The 24711-nt window shown below is 34.5% G+C and overlaps 1 protein-coding gene across 1 annotated transcript in view; it reads left to right on the forward strand.

Annotated features, from left to right (window-relative positions):
- The window catches only part of LOC140449832 (odorant receptor 49b-like), a 37163-nt gene extending 14190 nt beyond the window's left edge, over nucleotides 1–22973 (forward strand). The window contains exons 5-7 of the mRNA XM_072543197.1: nucleotides 8365–8466; nucleotides 16189–16344; nucleotides 22846–22973. Coding sequence (XP_072399298.1) covers nucleotides 8365–8466; nucleotides 16189–16344; nucleotides 22846–22899 — 312 coding nt within the window. The 3' untranslated portion in view covers nucleotides 22900–22973. The remainder of the gene's footprint in view (nucleotides 1–8364; nucleotides 8467–16188; nucleotides 16345–22845) is intronic.
- The last annotated feature ends 1738 nt before the right edge of the window (nucleotides 22974–24711 follow it).

Consider the following 24711-nt stretch of genomic DNA (forward strand, 5'->3'; position numbering starts at 1 on the left):
TACTACCGGCTTAAATGCGTGATCATATAATTCGATTTTATGTTGAATTTACAATACACGACAGATGCAGTACATACAGATGGTTTTGGTTATGTAAGGAGTTGTCTGTCTCCCATCGGACGCTCCCCAGGTGGTCGATAAGGAAACTTCCTAACCGGTGCGTTGTCCCTAGTCCTCCAGGTTGAGGATGGAGCTAGGGGCAAACAACCTCTTCCTGTAAAAGTCTTATGTTACAGAAACTCAAGACCTATTAGCTGGACAGAACTTACGACGATGACTCTGCAAACGAAAAATGGAATTGAGATTAGGAACTTGAATGGAATCCTGTACCGAGCTGGAGTACTCACATATTTACTAGATATAGAGAACACGTACAAAGTAGATGTTTTGGTACTACAGGAAATGTGATGGACGAAATCCAGCATCCTTAACAAGAGAACCTATTCCATATATTCCATTACAATGAGAGTCAACAGATAGATGATATTGAATTTATTGTAAATCAAAGGGCAAAAAGTCATATTATTGACTTTAAAGCCTACTGTCAAATAATGTGTTATTTACGCTGAAAAGAGATATTATTCAATTACAGTTTAATCGTTGCACATGCCCTGACTTAATCACAAACCAGAAAAAATAAAAGAACAGTTTTTCAAAGACCTAGAGCAAGCTTACAGAAAATTTCTCAGAAATAACACTAATATACTGTTATCTAAGATTAGTTAATAATGATGCATTGGTCAACGTTAAAGATGATTTGTTTGAGAAACTACACTCAGAAATTACTCAAGTCGACATACCTCGAGAAATCATATTAATGGCAGACTAAAACAGTAGAACAGGTAGAACACAACACAATACAGTCGTAGGTGAATTTGGTGAGGGGTGATATAACATTGGTTAATACAAATACAATACGAAGGAAAATATGTTTTATTCCTTGTTACCTAGCAGGTCTACCGGACGAGCTAAAAATAGCGAAACACTTATAATAAAATAGTTGGTTTGACATGATATGAATATTTCTTCTCGTATATTATTTACATAAAACATAAATACTAGGGCGGTCTGATAAGTACAGTAGGCTTCCGTGGAGGTGATGACCTCCTATTTCGACCTAAATTTCTGCCCGGCGAGTGCCTTTTTCAAATTCAGAAACAAAAAGGAATCACATGGGGCCAAATCTAGATAAGATGGAAGATGGGACAACAGTTCATAGTCCAATTCGACCAATTTTGGCATGGCGACGGCTGAGGAATGAGTCGGTCCGTTGTCATGGTGAAAGAGAACTTGTTGTTATTTCTGCAATTTGGCGTCGAATCGGCACAATAATTTGGCGTAGTAGAGCCTTGTGGCCGTTTTGCTTTTCTCGAGGTAGTCGACGTAGATCACCATTTGTGAATCGCAGAAAATGGCGGCTATTACCTTTCCGGTCGGCAGGATAGTCTTCGCTTCCTTCGGAGCACGTTCCGGGCGCTGCCACTGTTTTGACTGCTTCTTGGTCCCTGTTGTATACCAATGGATTCACGTTTTGTCATTGGTTGTGAAACGACGTAGAAACTCCTTCGGATTACGTTTAAATAGCGTCAAACCGCGCTGTAAAACTCACGGTTAAGCTTGCTGGTCGGAGTGATCCGCAAAATTTTACGCGGGATATGACATACTCGGTCTTTTTAAATGCCTGCTGTCCCAACTATCTCGCAGATTTTCAGTCGGCGGTCTGTCAATATGAGATCGTGGATTTTGCTACGTTATCCTCCGTGGTAGCCGGTTTCGGGGCACCTGGGTGTGACACATCAAAAACCGACGTGCGACCACATTGAAACTCGTTAAACCAATTTCTGAGGGTTGTCATCGAAGGAGAAGAGTCACCCTACACAGCATCCAAGCGCTCTTTGATTTGGCTGTGCGATTTCCCTTGCAAAAATAAGAATCGAATCACAGACCGATATGGCTCTTTTTCCATTTTTTTTTTAAATCCGCGGACACGCCCGCTTTTTACACGCGGTCGAAACAAAACTACGGGTCCAATTCGGCTGAAATTTTGATATTACCCGTCCATGAGAATGTATTATACGAGAGTAGACTTCTCTTAAGATAGTAGCGCCATTGCGCGATGAGGCTAAGTACTTATCGTCTTGCCTACGTACACAAAAATTAGAATTTTATATAAACTACAGAATTTTCAACCTAAAAAGCATGGCTATTTGCCTACAAGATCAAAGGTAAATAATTCACCTGTCAATTGGCTAAACCAGTGTGGTCCAACCTCAGGCACGCGGGCCGCATGCGGCCCGAGACTCGTTAAACTGCGGCCCCCGCAAACACATTTCAAAAATATTGCCATTGATAACTTTTACCTGTTCCAACCCTGTCTTACTTTCCGTAATCTTAAGAAAGTAGTTAACCTTGAACATCCACTCCCGATGAGCGGGCAGTTAGCTTCAGTCAGCTGCACGTGTCGTGTTGAATTAACAGTGGCGAATAAATTGAATGTTAAATTCAGAACGAGTAGTGCCAAAAAACGCAAAATTTTTGAAGAGAATCGTACATTCCAAGGAAAATGGGAAAATCAATATTTCTTCATCGAATTAAAAGGCAAACTTCAGTGCATTATTTGTTGTCAAGTACTTGAGGTATCAAAAGAAAATAATATTAGTAGGTATTATGAAACGCAGCACAAAACAAAATACGACAAATATTAAAGTGAAGCTCGCAATACTATTGTAAAAGAACTTAAAGCTAAATTAAATAAATAAAATTCTCTATTTGCAAAACCGACAGCTGTTCAACCCATCAAGCTTAACAGGATCATATGAAGTATGTTTAGAGCTTGTCAAAAGTAAAAAAGCATTTAGAAATGGAGAAATGATCAAACGGTGTGCCGTTAAAATGGCGCAATCCTTTGCAGATGAAAAGATGGCCAAAAATTTTGAATGTGTTTCAGTTTCCCATCAAACTGTATCTAGAAGAGTTGATGAGTTGAATACTCATGTATTTAAAAAAAAATGGTCGACACAGTCCGTGATTGTTTGTACCACTCCTTAGCCCTGGACGAATCTGTTGATATTACTGACAAAAATCAGCTATTAATTTTTGTTAGATGCATCAGTGAAGATTTTTGTGTAACTGAGGAACTTCTAAAACTGCACCATATGGAAAACGGGACCAAAGGTATAAATATATTTAAAGCAGTTAGTGACGCTGTGAAGAAGATAGGCGGTTTTTAAAAGCGCTCTATAAAAACAATAACGGGATTGGCTGGACTTTTGCGGGAAAATGGTGTTAACTGTGTTATATTTCATTGCATTATCCATCAAGAGGCTCTCTGCAGAAATATAATTAAAATCAACGATACTATGAAAACTGTAGTGCAGATAGTAAACAGCTTAAGAGGAGGAAACAGAGCTCAGCGACACCGAAAATTCATCTATATCTTGAAGGAATTAAATACTGAATATAAGGACGTCCCCCTACATTCAGAGATACGCTAGTTTAGTGCAGGTGAATGCCTTAGAATTTTTTTTTTTCTTTAAGAAAAGAGATCTTACTATTTTTTGAAAAGGAAATTGTTATTAACACGGACGTATTTATAACAAAGCTTAAGAACAAAACATTTCTTCATAAACTGGAATTTCTAACAGACATTACCTCTCACTTGAACACATTAAACCTATAACTCCAGGGGAAAAATAAGACAGTACCACAGTTGGTTGGTTAAATTGAGACATTTCGCAAAAAACTTGATCTTTTCAAGAACTGCATGAAAATAAACGACCTCAGGCATTTTCCTGCGTGTTTCGAAATAAATCAAGAAGAAACCATAGTCGATTTCTCGAGGATTGTAAGAGTTCCTTCAGAAATAAAAAGAGACTTCGATGAAAGGTTCTCGGAATTTGATGCACTAAAACTAAAACTAAAAACTCTTGAGCTTTTTAACAATCTAATGGGGAGTCAACATGCAGAACCAATCAGCAGAATACCAATTAGAGCTGTGCGAACTACAGTCCGATTCGTTTTTTCAAGCAAAGAAAAATGAAGACATTAGTACCTTTTGGAAGTTAGTCTCCAAGAATAGTTTTGCTAAACTTAGTAACTTTGCGTTATTTTCATTGTCAGTTATTCTTTTGACTGTCATATACTTCGTCTTTGCTTCGTTTATTTTAAGACCTCTTTTTCTTGCTTCAGGATCAATTTGTTTGAACACTTCCATTAGTCGTGGCTTATTCCTACTAATGATGGCTACATCGTCTGCATATGCAGTAATTTGTACTGATTTGGTGTTTATATGGCCGGTTATATTGGTTTTTCTGATGACTGCCTCAAGAACTAGGTTGAATAGCATGGTTGATAGGGCATCTCCCTGTCTTACTCCCATGTTGATGTTAAATAGGGGAGTCAGTTCTCCATCTACTCTGACTGCGGCTTTTGAACCCTGCAACGTCATTTTTATGAGGCTGATGTATTTCTTAGGTATACCTAGATTACAAAGGTCTTCCAGCATTCTGTCTCTATTCACACTATCAAAAGCTTGTTTAAAGTCTATATACATATTATATAGGTCTATGTCGTATTCATAAGCTTTTTCTTGTATCGTTCTTAGTATGAATATGTTATCTGTAGTGGCTCTATTTGGTCTGAATCCATTTTGATAATCACCAATTATATTTTCGGAGTATTCTAATAATCTATTGTAGATTATACCAGAAAGAATTTTGTATATTACATTTAGCAATGTAATTGGCCTATAATTCTGGCATTCCCTCTTATCTCCTTTTTTATATATTGGCTGTATGAGGCCAACTGTCCATTCCTCTGGCATTTGCTCCTTCGTCCATATTAATGTTATAGACAACTATACTATCGAACGAGTGGATGCCTTTACATATCTCGGCACAGAAATCAATCAGAAGAACTCCGTAAGTAGCGAAATTAATGCACGTATTTCCAGCGGGAATCGTACATACTATGCTAATAAAAGATTGATGACATCGAAATTATTAGACAAAAGAACCAAAATGACTATCTACAGAACACTGATTAGACCCGTAGTAACCTATGGATGTGAAACTTGGGTAATGACGAAAAAAGATGAAGCCCAACTCAGGACATTCGAGAGAAAAATACTGAGGAAAGTATATGGCCCGGTACAAGAGGAAGATGGCACATGGAGAATCAGGAGAAACGACGAGGTTAATGAGTTAAATGAAGGTTATGACATTGTAAGATTTGTGAAAAGTCAAAGACTGTCATGGCTGGGACATGTGCAGAGACAAAGCGATGCAAAAACAACTAAGAAAATGTTACAATGGAAGCCCATAGGAAGGCGAAAAAAAGGAAGGCCCAGAACGAGATGGTTGGATGACGTGGAAGACGACCTGAAAACAATGAACATAAGACAATGGAGAAGAAGGGCACAAGAGAGATCTGAATGGAAGGACATAGCCAGACATGCAAAGACCCATCCAGGGTTATGATGCCAAAAGAAGAAGAAGAAGAAGTAACTTTGCGTTGAAACTATATTCAATGTTTGGTAGTACATATACATATATGTGAAAGTACATTTTCTGCTTTAAAGCATATTAAACCTAAAACACGTAATCGCATGGAAAACGAGTCTCTGAAAGCGTATATTAGACTCACTCCGACTAGCATAGATATAGATGTGCAAAAGTTAGTAGGGGATAAACCCTTGCCTCAAATATCCCATTGATTTTTTATTTTTGGTAAATTTTAAACATAACATGTAAATTGTAAACCATAATAAAATACTTGTAAATAATATTTCGTTTGTATATTATTTTTTAAAATAACCTTTTTTTGAACGAGCCGAGTTCTCTGGCACTTCATAATAATTTCAAATTTAATACGGCCCGCAACGTCTAAAACGTTGGACCACACTGGGCTAAACAAAGCTCCAACCAATTAACAACTACAGGTTAAAATAACTAGTTAAAAAACATTTTTTTTTGAAAACGATCTACGAAGTGGAAACCTAACTAAAACGAAAATGTTACAAAGTATCCTAGAAATTGAAGTTTAAAGATGTGACTGTGGTGGAATTAAAGAAAATGCTCGGACTACTTCTCCTAATGGGACGAGTTCGTAAGGACACAAGAGACGAATATTGGTCTACAGAAAAAACTATCCAAACTCCAATTTTTGCTGAAGTAATGAGCAGGGATAGATTTAGACAGATATGGTATGCGTGGCATTTCTCTAATAATGATGACAGAGATCGCCTTAAAAAGATTCGCCCGATTATATCTTACTTCTTACCTAAATTCCAGGAAGTCTACAAACCCAAGAGAGAGTTATCATTAGATGAAAGCATCATGCCAAGGAGGGGTCGCCTATCATTCAAAGTTTATACTGCATCAAAAATTATAAAGTACGGATTACTTATAAGAATGGTTTGTGAAACTAGAACTAGTTACATTTGTAATTTTCGATTACAAGAAACAATTTTAAATCTACTGGAACCCTATTCCCACTTATGGCATCACATATATATGGACAATTATTATAATAGTGTTGCCACTTGTGAATTACTTTTACAACATAGATTTCGAACTTGTGGCACTATTCGCTTGAACAGAGGCCTTCCTCTTTGTTTGAAAAATGCTAAACTAGCAAGGGGAGAATCCATTCAGCTAATATTGTAGAAAGCCACAATATTGACTGGGTGACAAAAGAGCGAATTTGGAAACCATTATGTGTTGTTGACTACAACAAAAATATATGAAGGGTGTCGATCGCGCCGACCAATACTTATCGTATTACTCGATTGTACGTCGTACCAAAAAATGGACGAAAAGGGCTGTAATGTTTTTCATCAATTGCGCGCTATTTAATGCTTTCAGGGTTTTTAAAACATTAAATCCACAATCAAAAAAGAAGTATAAGATATTTTTACATGATGTCGCAAAAGAATGGATTACTGAAATTACTCCTGAAAACAGAGATGATCCTGTACCAGGTACATCTGCTACGCCCAATAGACATGATCCTCCGGAGAGATTATCAAAAGATGTAAAAAAACACAAATTAGTAAAAATTACTACAGGGGGCACAAAACTAAAGCCTCAGAGACAGTGTCGTGTATGTGCCGCCAATAAGAAGAAAAGCTTAACCTGTTTTATGTGCGAATTTTGCAAAGTTTCACTACATCGTGGAGATTGTTTTTTTAGGTACCATACTCAGGAAAAATATTAGAATCTAGCCTTAACTGCAGGTAACTTTATAAAGCAGTAAAATATTGTTGTATATGTAAAATTTTATGAAAACATTTGTAAAATGTAGATTTTATTGCGTTTCTTTTTTTATTTTGTTCATAACTTTTTTTAAATATTATTCTGTATATATAACTTTAAATATTTTTGAAATGTTGATTTCATTATGTTTTGTTTTAAATTTTGATCATATTTTTTTTTATTCTTATATATGTTTTGAATATTGTATGTATAACATTATCTAAATAGTTTTTATTCTTATATTTTTTTAAATATTGTTCTGTATGTATACCTTTAAATATTTTTGAAATGTAGCTTCCATTATGTTTTGTTTTAAATTTTGATCATATTTGTTTTATTCTTATATATTTTTTGAATATTGTATGTATAACTTTAACTAAATAGTTTTGATATGTATATTTCATTATGTTTTTATTTTTATTTTTTTATTCTTATATATATTTGAAATATTTTTTTGTATGTATCGCAATATTATTGAAATGTAGATTTCATTATGTTTTTTTTTATAAAATTTTGTTCATAAAGAATTCAACTAATGAGTAATATTTTTATAAACCAAATACATTCCACCTACAATTATCCTACAAAGTTGGTAACCCTAATCCGATTATTGGTAATATGAATGTAGAAACTTATTGTATGAATTTTTTCATTCTCATGTTTTTTTTTAATTTAAAACTAATTAGTAATATTTTATAAAACAAGTGATAAAATCACCCAGAACCCCACGAACTTCTGAATATAGGTACTTACACGGATTTTAGCAATCCACCTACAACTAACCTATAAAGTTGGTAACCCTAATCCTATTATAGGCAATACGGATGTAGAAACTTATTCTAGGCATTTTTTTATTCTTATATTTTTTCAAAAACTTGTTAGTTTTTGAGTTACAACTCTCAAACTTTTATGTATCCGGGAGTATACATTGCATTTTCGCCCGCTACGCAACATTGTTGATCATGCTAGATCGCCCGCTCATAATGTGTTAAATATTATACACATTCAATATCACATCATCCAATTAATTTTCGAAACTTTACAATAAATTTTATTGTTATAAACTAAAAGTTATCTGTGAGTATATTAATCTTTTCTTGATTTATTTTAGAACCCCACAACGTTGCAATTTTTTATGGCGAGTTTATTAGCGTTAGGTTTCGGTTTTCAGCTTTTATTGGATTGCATTATAGGAACAGAAATGTTTTATCAGGTGAGTTTAAGGAATAATTTTACATTAAGAGAAAGAACCAAATTACCTTAAAACTATAGTCTGGTGATTGATTTAGTTTTTTAGTAACCGAAAGATCAGCTTTTAGGAAGAAAAGGATAAAGTACAATAGCTTTTATATGTATATAGTAACTTTTTAAAGTAATTTTTTTTAATTTTCAGTCCATTCCTTTTACTTACTGTGAAGACAGAAGTTCTTTTTAACACATTAATTTCTTACTATTTCAGCAATGGTCCGTATTTCAACAATTCCGTATTTCAACCATTATGATCCGGAAATAGAAAGAATTTTTTTCCCTATAATCTTAGTTTATAATCTTAAGCAGAAACCAGTATTAATATTGGACAACTGGACTGTAAAAATCGCCATAACAACCTCAAAAGATCAGCTAAAAGGGACTGTTAGTAGGTTTGGATTAGGCAAATAAAATGAGAGAGAAGAAAGTCTACTAAAATTTGTCATAGACAGTGAAGTTTATCATGAACATGGTGTTTAAACATCAAACGTGATTTCCAAAACATCAAATAGATTATGCACATCAGCAAACGATGAAAATTTTAGTTCATAAACTGTTAGAAGTCGAATCCCGTATCAAGTAACTAGAGACGTCCCGTCCCGCACTTTAGTGTGCATTTTTTCCCGCGGGTCGGACAGCGATTTTTGCTGCGAGACCGGACGCAGGATGGGACATAGATTTTTCTACGGGGCGAGTTTCGAGACGGGACTGGCTCTTTGCCCCGTGAGACGTCCCGCATATCCCTCAAAAACTGCATTTTTATTATTATTTAAATGATTTGGTAAATAAAGATTTACAAGTATCTGCGTTATGGTTACAACGTATATTTAGAATAACAGAAAATTTTAACATGTTTTTGACAATTATTTTTTATTTTAACCACTTACTAGTGATAACGAACCTAATAGAGAAGTCTGTAGAATACGACAAACCATTGGCACTGATATTTGTTGACTATGAGAAAGCATTTGATACCATAAGCCATCAGAAAATGTTAAAAGCGTTGACAGAATGCCGAATAGACCATCGCTACACTAACATAATCAAATATATCTACCAAAATACCACAGCTAGCGTAAGACTATCTGAACAGGAAACAAATAAATTCTGTATACAGCGAGGAGTAAGGCAAGGAGACACAGTCTCTCCAAAGCTATTCACGACGCTTTTAGAACATACTTGTAAGAAGGCACATCTGAACGAGCATGGTATTAACATAAATGGAGAGAGACTCAGTTATTTGAGATTTGCAGATGACATCGTCCTAATAGCCGATCGTATGGATGATGCAATAATAATGTTTGAAAAATTATATCACGCTTCCTTGGAGGTCGGACTAAAGATTAGTATGAATAAGATGCAAATAATGCCTAATCTGGTGCTAAGTCTAAATATTGCTGTTGATAGAAGGGATATTGTGCAGACTACATCTTATAAGTACCTAGGACATGAAATTTGGTTGGGCAGAGATAACCAGACATGTCTAACAAAACACTCACAAAAAAGGTAGTTAGTAAGATTCACGTGACTCAGATGGCTATGGAGCGCCAGATGTTGGGTGTCTTTCTGAGAGACCGATTTCCAAATACAGAAATACGTCGTATAACAAAAACAACAGACGCTATCGAAAAAATCGCGTCGTTAAAATGGAATTGGGCAGGACATGTCGCCAGATTATCAGACAACCGATGGACAAAACGTATTTTAGAGTGGAGACTAAGACAAGAAGCAATACGGAGCAGAGGACGCCTACCAACTAGATGGACTGACGACCTGAAGGAGCTCAGGGAGACCTTTGTCCAGTTGTGGACGCATACACGTTGATGAATATGAAGATTGGGTTGCACCCCTGGTATGCAAAAAACTGTTTTGGTTCAGGTCCTCCTATTTAACCGTCACTCGATATTACGGTGGCATCACCAGATGATGATAGCTTTGGATCTAATCGTGAACACGATAAATAAAAAGAACTTTCTTTTCCTTACTTTTTTCTGTTCTGGTATTTTTAAACCCATAATAAAATCCAAGGATTTATTGTTAGCTCTAGCTTTTACAACAGTTGAGTCATCACATGTCTCTTCAACGGCTTCTATAAATAGTTCAAGCTGATTTTTGACCACAGCAACTGCTTCAGTACGACAAACCCAACATGTTTCAGATAAAGATAACAAATTTTTTAACTTATTATTTACAAACTTCACAATCTCTTCAAAAACAGTGTGTCTTTTTGGACTGCCTTTAATATAAGAATAAACCAATTCTGTTACACCAAAAAAATCGAAAATCTTTCGATTTACCATATGATAAGGGCAAGCTGCTACCAATTCTTAAGAAAGGCAATAAGCATAGCCATAAATATACAAAATTTTAATATTTTTCTCTTTACATCCTTTCTGTACAATTTATTATTTCAAAAATGATTTCTGCAGCAGTTAAATTCAAACGTTTCAATGTTACTAGCCTTTCAACTGGAAACGTACTACCTTTAGGGATATATATAAACAATAAAAATCTGCTCGTGGCGAGTGACATCAGAAGTCTCGTCTGCAATCACAGAAAGCTTTCACTTCCTTCTAAATATCCCTTACATTTTTGGGAGAACCTAAAATATGATTTTGAATGTAGTTGTTAAAAAAGTGCAGTTTGTTGGGGCTTGTTCCAAGTATGCCTTAAATCGAAGTTCGTATTTTTTACGAAGTTGGACAATTTCGAGAAACAATTCTTTTTCATTGTGTTCTTCCATTGCATCACGACTATGAAGAGGTTTTCCACCATTAACCAAAACTATAATGATATCAATTAGTTTCTTCATATAATCTAAATTTTTTTGTAGCTGCTTCTCGTTAGCTTTCAGTGCTGCCTCTTTTTTCTTTTGGATTATAAGATCTATGGAGTTATGCACAGTATAACTAAGTTTCTGTGGTAACTTCATGGTAAATTGTATTTTGATGCATATTCCATACATTTTTGATGATAAAATTCATTAGAAATAAACACAGTCCATATCAATCCAGGTTTAGTACTGTTGTTTTTGCCAAAACATCTGCACAAAAAACAGTAAGCTGCCTCTTTTGTTGGACTATATTCCAACCATTCTAAGTTGCCATACGAAGTGGGTAAAAACGACAGACTTTTAATATTTTTCCATTTATTTCCAGTATATATATATATATATATATATATATATATATATATATATATATATATTAGGATAGGATAGGATATTAATACATAATATATACCAACACGCTGAAATGGTAGTCACGATGGATAACGGAATGAAAACGGGGCCAATAAAAATCAACCGAGGAGTAAGACAGGGAGACACCATATCTCCAAAACTATTTACTGCCGCACTTGAAGACATCTTTAAATCAATAAATTGGGAAACGAAGGGACTGTCGATAAACGGAAAGTATTTAAACCATCTAAGATATGCAGATGACGTAGTACTAATAGCCGACAGCTGGAAAGAACTGAAGACGATGATCGATGAGCTTCATACGGAATCCATAAAAAAAGGACTGAAAATGAATCTGAGTAAAACTAAGCTAATGTCGAATAAAGATGATCAACCGATGATAACCATCCAAGGAACAAAAGTGGAACATGTAGAAGAATACATATATCTAAGTCAGAATATCAAGGTAAACAAAGAAAACCAAACTACCGAAATAAGCAGACGAGTAAGAATGGGATGGGCCGCATTTGGAAAGCTCTCATACATACTGAAAGACAAAAAGATACCCCAAAACCTTCGAACCAAAGTGTTCGATTCTTGTATCCTTCCTGTTCTCACTTACGGAGCTCAAACCTGGACATTCACAAAAAAGAACATGGACAAGATTCGAAAAACTCAGCGAGCCATGGAACGACAGATGCTTGGTATCTCACTAATAGATCGGCAAACGAACGAAGCAATCCGGAACAAAACAAAAATAAAGGACGCCGCGAAACAAGCAGCTAAATTAAAATGGAAATGGGCTGGACACAACGAACGTCTCGAAGATGGTAGATGGAACAAAGAGGTCGGAAACTGGCGACCGTACGATGCGAAGAGACCAAGAGGAAGACCTCAAATGCGCTGGAGCGACGATATCAAAAGAGTCGCAGGACCAATGTGGAAACGCCTAGCACACAACAGGGATGAATGGCGAGAAATGGGAGAGGCCTTTATTCGACAATTCGGATAGAAAAAGGGCTAAAAAAAAAAAAAAAAAAAAAAAAAAAAAAAAAAAAAAAAAAAAAATATATATATATATATATATATGCCAGTTATTTTTGCTGGAAAATGTTCTAGTTGTGGTTGGTAAGGACCTCTTGCTATTCTAGAAGATCTTTCTTATCTTTCTTTGGGCAATTTTAAGCAAGGGTCATCGAGCATACTATTATTGTTTCTTATCAAGTTTAAAGGAGGTTCCCTATTCCTTTTTCACTTATATACGCTTATTTAATAGACATATCTGATTATAAAACACTGAATTATAAATAAATCCAGAATAAAAATATTTAAAATTATAAATATTCGAGATGGCCCCTAGTAGGTGTAGTTAATTTCAATAATCAGAGAATAAAATCTATTAAAAAATTAATTATGAAACAAATAAAAAACGAATAAAAAGCTGAAACAAAAACATCTGAACTCCTATATATAGTATAATTATTTGTGATTAGTTTGTTTTTAATATAAATAAATATTATTCATCTTAAAAAACAAAAAAATATAGTAAGAGTCCTCTGGTAGGGAAAATCAAAGTGATATGGTGAACAAAAAAGTTAAGCCGTGTAGAAGACAAGTAATTGTTTATTTACTTGAAATAAAATACACTTCTATCATAAAATATATTGGCAACAACTTAACAGTGTCATAGCGTTTATTTAAGACATTACAAATGTTTAAAAAAAAAACAATATTTATTTTTATTAAATTCACCATTTCACTCATGCATAATAATGAAATGACGAAGGCACTTGAGGTGAAATTGTGAACTTACTTCTTCTGCTTTTTACCTGTATCAAACATGGATTTATATTTTGAACAGTCTTCGGGCAGACAAAGTTGGCAGCTAATACATTCGATCCAATCCACGTTCTTTTTAGTGTAACTATACACCACTGTATATCCAGCGATGAGTCGGATTCGGAGTCACTGGAACACGCTTTTCGTTTCTTAGGTTGCTTCGTTTTGGTATTTTCTTTTGTAGTCTTTTTGGTTACTATTTCTTCTTTGATCTTCCTTTTAGCATTTGGTCCACTCTTTACTAACGTAATTGTTTTGTTTTGTCGTTTTTGGTTTCGTATTTTGTCGGCGTTTTCTGGAGAATTCAAAATCTCAGCTAGAGCTCACTCAGCTTTTTCGTTTTTTTCCTTCAATACACATGCTGGAAAGCACAGCCCTCTCCATTGCAGAAGGCGATTACAGATATAGTTTCACCCTTTTCACCAGATGTTATTGCAGCTACGCTCTTAGATCCCTTTGCTGCCAACACATAACCTGGTCTATTATTTAGTTGAAGTCCGGATTCATCTACGTTAAATATATTTTCCAGTTTATCAAAGAGGTTGTGCTCTATCATCATGTTCTGCAGCAATGAAAAGTAGTTTGCAACATTTTTCTTGTTTAAATCCCTTGATCGTGACTGTGAAACTCCTTCCGATTTGGGAATACATAATTCTAGATTTCGTTTTAAGAATAAATGTAGCCAATCCATTCCGGCAATTTCCTTTTCATGGTTAAACTTGTGATGCAGATTATATTGCTCGGCCAGTTTATATGCCATGGAACGTACTTCTATTCTAGTCGGTGCAAATCTGAATTTTTGTAATCTTATGATATGTTTTAAAAATAGCCAATGGAACCACTCAACAGAAATTAAACAGCGAATAATAAAAGCAAAAGCAGCATTCGTTAGAATGAGAACCATTTTCAACAGTCGAGACATATCATTAAAAACAAAATGCCGTCTATTGAACTGCTACATATTCACAGTTCTACTCTACGGAATGGAAGCATGGACACTGACTGTTGCATCTATGAATCGGCTCGAAGCTTTCGAAATGTGGTGTTATAGGCGCATCTTACGTATATCCTGGGTTGACAGAGTTACTAATGTGGAGGTCCTGCGTAGAATGGGGAAAGAATTTGAAATTCTCATTCTCAAAAAGTTGGAATATCTAGGACATGTAATGAGAAATCAAGAACGTTACGGCCTTCTCCAGCTGATTCTCCAAGGGAAAGTAAATGGTAAGAGAGGACCGGGAAGAAGACGCATTTCCTGGCTTCAAAATTTACGAAAGTGGTATAACACGACTACCACTGAACTGTTCCGCGCTGCAATAAATAAAGTAAAGATAGCCGTGATGATCGCCAACATCCGGAACGGATAGGCACTTGAAGAAGAAGATGATATGTTTTACCATCTTCTTTTCACATTCCTGTATTAGAACAGGCAGCCCACCTAAAAGTTTTTTTGTAAATCACCCCTTTGCTATTCTTCTCTTTAGCGACCATTGAACGCTTTTAATAACTCCATAACTCTTTTAATGCTGGATTCAGGCTCAATCCATTTTGTACTGCTTTTACGCCATCTTTAAGTTGCTCTTTTGTCCAGTCAGCACGGATGGATCTTCTCTGCCTTTTATAAAACGTAGGTAACTTTGTCTGAAACAATGATGATGGAAGTTTTACTTATGCTGAGAAATACGAGTACAGTTTGTTTTTTTTTTTAATCAACAAACCAAAGCAAATCGGACCAAACCAATCAAAAATAATTACACTTTCATAAGAAAGAACTTTTTATATCACTTTTTTTTTATATATAGCACACAATATAAAATTATAAACTATTTTGTTTTTTTATTTCCTATGTCATGAAAGACTTTTGTAATCGATTTTAAACTCATATAAATCAAAGAAAATGTTTAAAATGTTAAAAAATTAATGAAAAAATAAAAAAAAACGGGGATTATCCCAGTTTTGAACCGGGGATTTCTCTATCTGTAGTCAAATACTCTATCACTGAGCTATATTCGATCTTACTGGTATACGCGTTGGAAAAGGCCTTCACCAATCGCTCTTGCCCAAGTTCACCATTTCTCCCATTTACCATGGGTGAAATAGTGAATAGCACAGCAAGAAGTTCACAATGTTAGAGGCAACGATTTCTGTTTTATGTTTTATATAAACAGTCTGAGAAGGCAGAATATATCGAAAAATACTTCGTGGACTAAGCTTCCTAAAGCAACGTCTACTAATGCATTCATTGTATAAAAATTATTGAGCACGGGAAACAGTTTTGCACAAATTACTTACGGTTTTTAAAACAGGGCTGGTTTTCACAACGTGCTCGATTACAGAGACATCTGTGTACCGGAAAATGAAATAGAGCGATTCACCATTTCACCCGATTCACCATTTCACCCTGAATTATCCTAAATGAATACAGTTTTTTTTTAACTGTTAGGCGTTTATCACAACGTCTTAATCTATTATATTATCTAGTTTATTTATAAATTTTAACTTATTTATTAAAAAAGTTTTACTTTTTAGTTTAATATTTCGTTTATTTAATATTATTCAAACTGTTCACATATTAGTTCTTTCTAGTAGTAAACGAACCCAATTTTTGCGCTCCTCGAAAGTTAGTATGTAGCCACGCCTATGTTGATTGATCTATTATCATTTCAGGCTAATTTAATTCCAGAGTATTTGTTTAAAAGCGATTGGTGGAATTTGGACATACAATTAAAAAAGGATGTAGCCTTCGTTCTACAACATTCTCAAAGGGTTCAGCAATTAAGCGCTTACAAATTATATGATATGAATATGACTTCTTGGATAAAAGTAAGTATTTACTTCTTCTTTATGTCCATTTTGTATAAAAGATTAGATATCATCAAGCTTACTTAATTTTTTGACAGCTGTTTTAAACAGTTATTTGTGACACAGCCAAAATACTATCTAAAGTTTATTGTTTATAATATTTAATCCGCTTAATTTAGACATAACAATAGTTTATTTAAAAATTCCTTTATAAAAGGCTTATATTAAAATACCCTATCGGGCTACATCATAAAACGTTTTCGGAATTAATATTCCATAATCAGTGTTATCTGGATGTACATATTTTGGGCCACTAAATACATGGGTCATCAGAAAAACCAATATAACCGGCCATATAAACACCAAATCAGTACAAATTACTGCATATGCAGACGATGTAGCCATCATTAGTAGGAATAAGCCACGACTAATAGAAGTGTTCAAACAAATTGATCCTGAAGCAAGAAAAAGAGGTCTCAAAATAAACGAAGCAAAAACGAAGTATATGACAGTCAAAAGAATAACTGACAATGAAAATAATATCACAATAGACAACTATACTATCGAACGAGTGGGTGCCTTTACATATCTCGGCACAGAAATCAATCAGAACAACTCCGTAAGTAGCGAAATTAATGCACGTATTTCCAGCGGGAATCGTACATACTATGCTAATAAAAGATTGATGACATCGAAATTATTAGACAAAAGAACCAAAATGACTATCTACAGAACACTGATTAGACCCGTAGTAACCTATGGATGTGAAACTTGGGTAATGACGAAAAAAGATGAAGCACAACTCAGGACATTCGAGAGAAAAATACTGAGGAAAGTATATGGCCCGGTACAAGAGGAAGATGGCACATGGAGAATCAGGAGAAAAGACGAGGTTAATGAGTTAAATGAAGGTTATGACATTGTAAGATTTGTGAAAAGTCAAAGACTGTCATGGCTGGGACATTTGCAGAGACAAAACGATGCAAAAACAACAAAGAAAATGTTACAATGGAAGCCCATAGGAAGGCGAAAAAAAGGAAGGCCTAGAACGAGATGGTTGGATGACGTGGAAGACGACCTGAAAACAATGAACATAAGACAATGGAGAAGAAGGGCACAAGAGAGATCTGAATGGAAGGACATAGCCAGACAGGCAAAGACCCATCCAGGGTTATGATGCCAAAAGAAGAAGAAGAAGAAATACATGGGTAAAAACCCTTTAAATGTTGTTAAATTAAATTTGAGTTACATTATTTGATTTTATATACTGAGTGTTTACGTGACAACCGGATAGATAACGTGGCAACGTAAGACTCCACTGGAGGTTGCTAGTCCTGAGACAAAATGTCTATGAGACGAGGACGTGTTGATAGCAACTGAGTTATTATGTTAAATTATGTTTCGATTTTTGATACATCGAGCTCTAAAGGTTCGCCATCACTGGTTGAAGACTTTCTGTAAGTTCGTGTCTGTATCAGTTAGTAGTGCAGTGTCATCTGCATATCTTATATTGGAAATTTGTTCTACACAGATTTTTATTTCTCTAGAAAGGTTTTATAATTATTTGCAGATGACCAACTAGTAATAGCTCAAGGTAATGAAGATATTGAATATATGACAAGAAAATTAATCGAGAAATATAAAAAACGGTGGCTTGAAATAAACATAAAAAAGACAGAATAAATGTGTGTCGGTAGCATACAGCTGGACCTCCCATTGGAACACTTATAAGTACCTTCGACATTTAAATATTTCGACACATATAAGTACCTGGGTATGATCATCACAAAAGAAGAAAATATTGACGACACGATACAAGAAAGAATAAGTACATAATTTTGATTAACCCTGTATAAATAAATATTCCAATAATACATCGCTGCATAGTGGATTAGAAGACTTTTCATATGAGCTCCCATTACATCGGTTTGTATTTAAAAATATCGTCAATTACGTCATTGTGCCAACACTGATGACGTAATGTCGAACATATAGCAATTAATGGCCATTTAACCATTAAAATTAAGGTATTCTAAGATTTTTTTTAAAAGTCATCTGATTCTGAAGTAATGAATTTAACGGTTTTGCAGTTGCGTTAATTTGTACATGTAGTCTGAGAAGGTAGTAAGGTCAATAATAATTCTTACATAGTAGAAATGGTCGTTTCTGGCAAACTAAAACCCGCTTACTAGTACACAGATATACTTTAAGTTACATAGTTAAAGTGCATTTTTTTCTCCTCGTTCTATTTCAAATTATTAGGAAAATCACTCCTTTTTATATAAAAGTGTGGATGTAAAAAGAATGGCTTGGTTTGCAATTTTTTTAATTGCCATATTGCCAGACTCCAGTACGAGCCTAAGAAGCTATCCATTGAATTGTGGCAGACAGAGGTGGGGGTGTTTTTAGACATCTAATGTTACGGAGCAAGACACCCTTGCATATTTTAGTCGAGTTTTAAACTAGGCCAAAAGACCTCAGGGTAGTGCCGGATTAACCGTATTCTGACTAAAACCTAAACGACCCCTCCAGAGTAGTGGTCTTACCCAATCACCATAAATCAGAAAAATTTAGTTTAAAAGCTGCCTATTTCCAAAGAAAACAAAAAAATAAAATATTTTCGTGAGGTCATAAACTAATTTTGGTACTTACCGAATCCTGGCTCTCGAGAAAAAGAGACAAGATTTCAGATCCCTGGTTCAATTTCCTCCACTGACCTCTTACTCCTTCTTCTTCATCACTCCAGATATCAGACATTGCACTATCATGTGTATCATATTTCTTTATCGAGCCTAAAACCAATTTGCCTCTAGAAGTCTCCACTCTCAGTTTAAAAGGGGGACGGGAGCGTCCAGTACCCCACAAACAATACAGTCTGCCGAGGCAGATTTGCCTATCCTATTTGTTAAGGTGCCAAAACTACCATGTCCTGTCAGAATCTGCGTCAGAAAGTAGTCCAGTTTCCTGAACTTACATTCCCACCACGGCCTCAGATCGGGAACAAGCTCCTTCGTCCACATTGTCTTTAATAATGGTTTGAAATTTAGCACGTAAAAATTGTGCTGTGTGTAAATTGCACCCATATGGAGGTCTTTGAAGAAAATCAAATTTTTTTTATTTGTATTCAAGAAATTATATTTTAACTCTTATTTGCTACTACATTTTCATAACAATCTCAAATACACAATTAACGAAAAACTTCAAAAGACGTGAAATACCTAGGAGATCATCGATGTCGTAATGTTCGTGTTCAGCAACCCCAAAAACCCCCCAAATAATGGCTTTCGGCTGATTTCTAATGAGAATAACATAAAGCTCCAGGAGACGAGGTCCACTCTGGGAACCAGGTAGGTCGAGGACCATCGTCGTTATCATATTCGTGTTCAGCGACCTCTAAAATCCCCGCATAACAAAATTAAACTTACTCATGTCGATATTTTCTTAGCTGCAAATTTTTCAAATATTCTGTGCACTTTGAAAATGCATTTTCCTTATGCACAAAATGCAGTTTTCATTTTACCATCATTAATTTTGTTCACAAGCTTTCCAGACACTTTCCTGAACTAATGCAAAAAGTTACACAGCGATTCGAAAATTGGTAGAATTAGTGCTTCCTTTCCTCGCCTAGTAGGAGAAATATCATAGATAATGGAGAAAAGTCATAACTTTACTTTTAGTGTTATCGAGTGGGCATTTACTATTTTTTTAAATATTCTAGTACTTCAAAAGTTAACTTGTTTAATATTATGTTTATATATTGTATCATACGTCTGTCGAAAATCGATAGATAACATTTTTAAGACTAAATTAAATTTCTATGAGCTATATAAGATTTGTTTTAATGTAAAAATTTGGTCTATGACTGATCCATTTGCTTTAAAGCTTGCTTAATATTTCCACTCCTGTATTTTTATCGGAATACCACTGTATTTGAGTCCGCTAGATGCAAAACTTTGTATTTACTGTATAAGTCAAACTGAGTTATTTGCAAAAAACTGATAAATTTTGCAAAAAACCTAATAAATGGCACTTTTTTGTGATAGATAAATGCTTTATTAGGTAAAATACAATGATTTTTTTCTTAGAAAAGTTATTGGGTTTGATAGAAAAGGAAGAAAAATTTGAAAATACCGAGTTTTGCAAGTGAACTATGTAAATACAGATTTATGCAACCAACATTTGCAAATACATGATAATAGTCAACCATTAACGATATTAGTGGTTGTTATATTAGTCTGTTTTCTAAACCTAGTGTGGTAGGAATAAGGAAGAAAGCATGTGGAAGTAAACTTTTAGTGAAGTTTATTTTTATCCAAAGTACAAAAAGTATTACAAATTATAATATGTATATATTTATATTAATTCCTAAACTCTAAGTTCCTCTGGGTCCTCATCATCAATATGATCATTTTCTGCAGCACTCTCGTTATTATTTGCTTGTACGCCAGTATCTATAATTTTATAAAATTTGAGATCCGGCTGGTCTCTCCAATTTTCACCAAAATGGTTTCTAAGGAGAGTGCCTATGGACGATTTATCTCCTTTCAATGAACATCCAATCTGTTGTAACTTTGGTTTCAATAAAGAAATCTTTTTCCCTTTTCGTATTATAGACTTGCTGAACCCTATGTCAGAACGATAAAATATTTCCCCCCTTACCGTAGCCATATAATCTTTGTCCTTAGAAAATATAAATCGTTTCGTTGCATTACATTTATAATGCCACTGGGAAGGTTTTTTAACAACAACGTCACTCGTCTTTCTCCAGTCTGATAAAGTTGAATTTTATGAGAGTATCATGTACAGCAGAGGCAACAGCATTTGAATCTTTTGGATGTTCAAACTTCAGCCACACATATGACGTCACATTTGCAGAAGAAAGATGGGATTTCGAATTTCCAGCCACGATGGTGAAATTATAAAAATTTATTTGCTGTGAGAAATAAGCCGCCTGGTCGGGAAGCTTTGGCAAAGAAAGATTTTTTTGACAATCAAAAGAAAATATTTGTATGTTATGATTTGATTCATTTTTTAACAAAGAATAAAAGGCTTTAGCTCTTAACGTATGAACTCTCTGCTCTGTTATAACCTTTAACTTTTCTTCTTCTGAATTTTCTTTTCTCAAAATTTCCTTCGCTCTGAGACACGCAGAACAAGCATCTACTAAGGGAGTGCCGAATGATATGTTGTAGTGTTCATTAACGTATGTTCGGAAATATGATAACTTTACGGAATGATGTGGATGACGTTGACAATACATTCTGTAAAGCTTTGTAAAATTCAGATCACATGGTAAATACAATCTAGTCGATCGTCCTCTATTATAATGACTCTCTGCACCATTCAAACGCCCCATAAATGTTTGGATAGATAATTTTATTGGATCAAATCTACCTTTTGTTGTATCTCCCCCTCTTCTCTCTTTTGGTATTTCACCCCGGATAACAAACGTTCTTACAACACGCTCTATTCTTTCAGAACTTAAAAATGAGTTATTCAAGAAATGCTGTCTTGCATACTCTTAAAAGTCCACCCTCTACTGTAGGAACAAAATATTTAATTGAAATTCCATGTAGGTTTGTACCTGATCTCTTGGGCTTTTGACCTTTACAAAATTTCAGCAAAAAAATATCTTGTTTTATTTTGTCAGTTGTTGAATACAGATTATTATGGAAACGCTGAATGTCTCGCATCTTTAAATCTATACAACAATACACTTTCTTTGTATGGTTACAGGTGGGAAAACCGGGTAAATCCTTAGGTTTATGCCTAAAAATATTGACAATAAGTCCCAAACCTATCTAGTTAATTGTAGACACCTCTTACCTCTTAAGTTTCATTACATTTCGTTTCCATTTTTCTGTTTGTACAACTCGTTTTCTCCCTTTTCCTTTTTCACAAGGTCTAATATGCACATGAAGATCCATAATGTTAATTATTTGCAATAAACTTGGTGTTTTTAGTACTCAAATAACAAACAGTGAAACCGGTAATGGCGAATGATGGAATAATTGACATGTGCACATGAGACGTGTCATGTGACTCAAACAATGTAAGCGATTGGCCAATTGCAATTACACAGTTATGCAACTGGCATAGGCTGACAAATACAGAGTTTTGCGTCTGATTCAAGATTTCTAATGCCTTTTTCTTAGTAAATACCTTACTTTGCTGCTGAATTTCTGCATCAGCAGATAGCTATAACATGTGACAAATAACTGTCAGCTAAAACTCAATTTTTACAATTTTTGCAAATACAGAGTTTTGCATGTAGCGGACTCATTTACTTTAGTATCTATGTATTAGGTGTTTGTAAATTTTGTAAATCTAGCTTTGGTTTCTGTTAGTAACAGTTTTTAATTTCTCTGTTGCAAATAATGTAACATAAAATATTGGAAAAGTGTGAAACATGAATAATTCAGACCATTATTGTAAAATTAAACAAAATTATAATTTGTTTTCAATGTTCTCTCATATGCATGAAACATGAACATTTTAATATACCAGATTTTATTTTTTTAGGTTTTAAAACTGGCTTTTTCCCTATTTACTGTTTTAAATACAGTCTTGAAATAATAATAAGCTAGGACTGGATCTTCATAATCTGTTGCAAGCCATCATAGAACAGCCATTATTGTGCAAACATTTTGTAGCTCTCTATAATAAATATTAAAATAATTTATATTGTTTCTTTAGTTTCTTTCAACACCATTTACCTTTATATTATTATATTATTAATATTACAAAAAATGCATTTTAGCATAAGATCTTGAGTATAACACTAATCATGTACCTAACCAAAACAATTGTTAAAAGGAAGTAGTTTCGGAAAATACGTATCCTAAACCCAAACATACTGCGGAAATTAATAAAGACTTTTTCTTCTTCTTCGCTCTTCTTTCTTCTGGAAGGCAACCGCATATACGTATTTCTAACTATTGGTCGTCTTCAGTACGGTGCAGCCAAGTTAGAAAAGGAGAGTGTTAACTTAAGAAAGAATCACTACAGGAGCGATGCACCCAATTCGCGGCAATACTATTAGAAGACTCTGAGGTTTCCAGAGCAACAACTAACACATCCAAGGAGGAAGCTAAGCTACCTGAAGAAATGAGCAGAATAGAAGCTACCTTCTAAATGTTTGGCATTCCGTTTCTCAGGCAGCTTAGCTTCCTCCATGGATGTGTTAGTTGTTGCTCTGGAAACCTAAGAGTCTTTAATTTTTAGTAATCTTTTGTTTTTACATTTACAGCACAGGTATAAGATAACTAAGGTGATAACCAGTGATAAGGTTGATATGGTAACCAAGGATAAATGTTCCTCGATAAATGGTTGGTTCATGATATAGTCCAGTTCTTCTGAATATTGGTCTTATATGTGTTGTGCAATGTTTAAATCATCTACGTTGATCTTATTGAGTTTTAATGGTTTTAATTTTGATATGTAACTCTTTGTCCCGAAATAGTCATAGTATCTGTAGAGTACGTTAACTGGGTGACTTCTATGGGTCATATTTGGATATTTCTCGATTTGGTCTCTATTGAACTCTGGTACTGCCGATGAATATAATACATTCGGGAATTAATCTTAAAATTGAATTTGTTTTGATTATTTGTGCGGTGACGTCTTTTCTTGCATACTTGATTGTTTCTGGTAATGGTAATGAATCGGAAATAGTTAGTAACCATAAATTTTGAGTCAATTTCTTGCACATTGTAACCTTTTGCCAAGAGCATCAATTTTTTAGCAAAACGCTGAGAGGTTTCAAAAGCTTGGCTTCACATATGGCCTTGGTGTCTACGGGATACGGAAGAATGTCTGCACACATTCTTTGGTTTTGACTGATCTATTTGCATTTTTCGGTGTCCATGGGTTATACATATGAATCTGAATCATCATCTCGCGCTATATATGTATTTATGTACAGTTGAAAGTAGAATGTGATATAGAGAATGTCACAGTATTTCTAAAAATACGTAGCTTTCCATTAAAGACTCACATAAATCTAGTGTTTGTAATTTTGTTTGGTAAAAATAGATGTCGTCACTAATGTCTATGTCCAAGTGTAGTTTTGATATTCTTTGAGACTGTATTAAAGGTTTCTTCGTTTCTTTACAATTTTTGGATAATAGAGTTAAAAGTTTTTATTACTGAAGTGGTAACAGATATTTGATTTTTAAGGGTTTTTTAATTTGAGCTTCACCAGTGTTTATCCTATTTACACATTGATTTAAGTATTCGCCGTCGGCAGCGTCTAAATTTCCAATAATAGATTTCTATAATGTTCCAATACCATTAATTAAACCGCATTTTACGCGTTAATTATAAGGTACTGTGTCGGAGATTATTTCTTTAAATTTTAAGTTAACGGAATTTGAAATTTGTTTTAGC

Source organism: Diabrotica undecimpunctata, chromosome 9 (assembly GCF_040954645.1).
Source record: "Diabrotica undecimpunctata isolate CICGRU chromosome 9, icDiaUnde3, whole genome shotgun sequence".
NCBI classification, from domain to species: domain Eukaryota; kingdom Metazoa; phylum Arthropoda; class Insecta; order Coleoptera; family Chrysomelidae; genus Diabrotica; species Diabrotica undecimpunctata.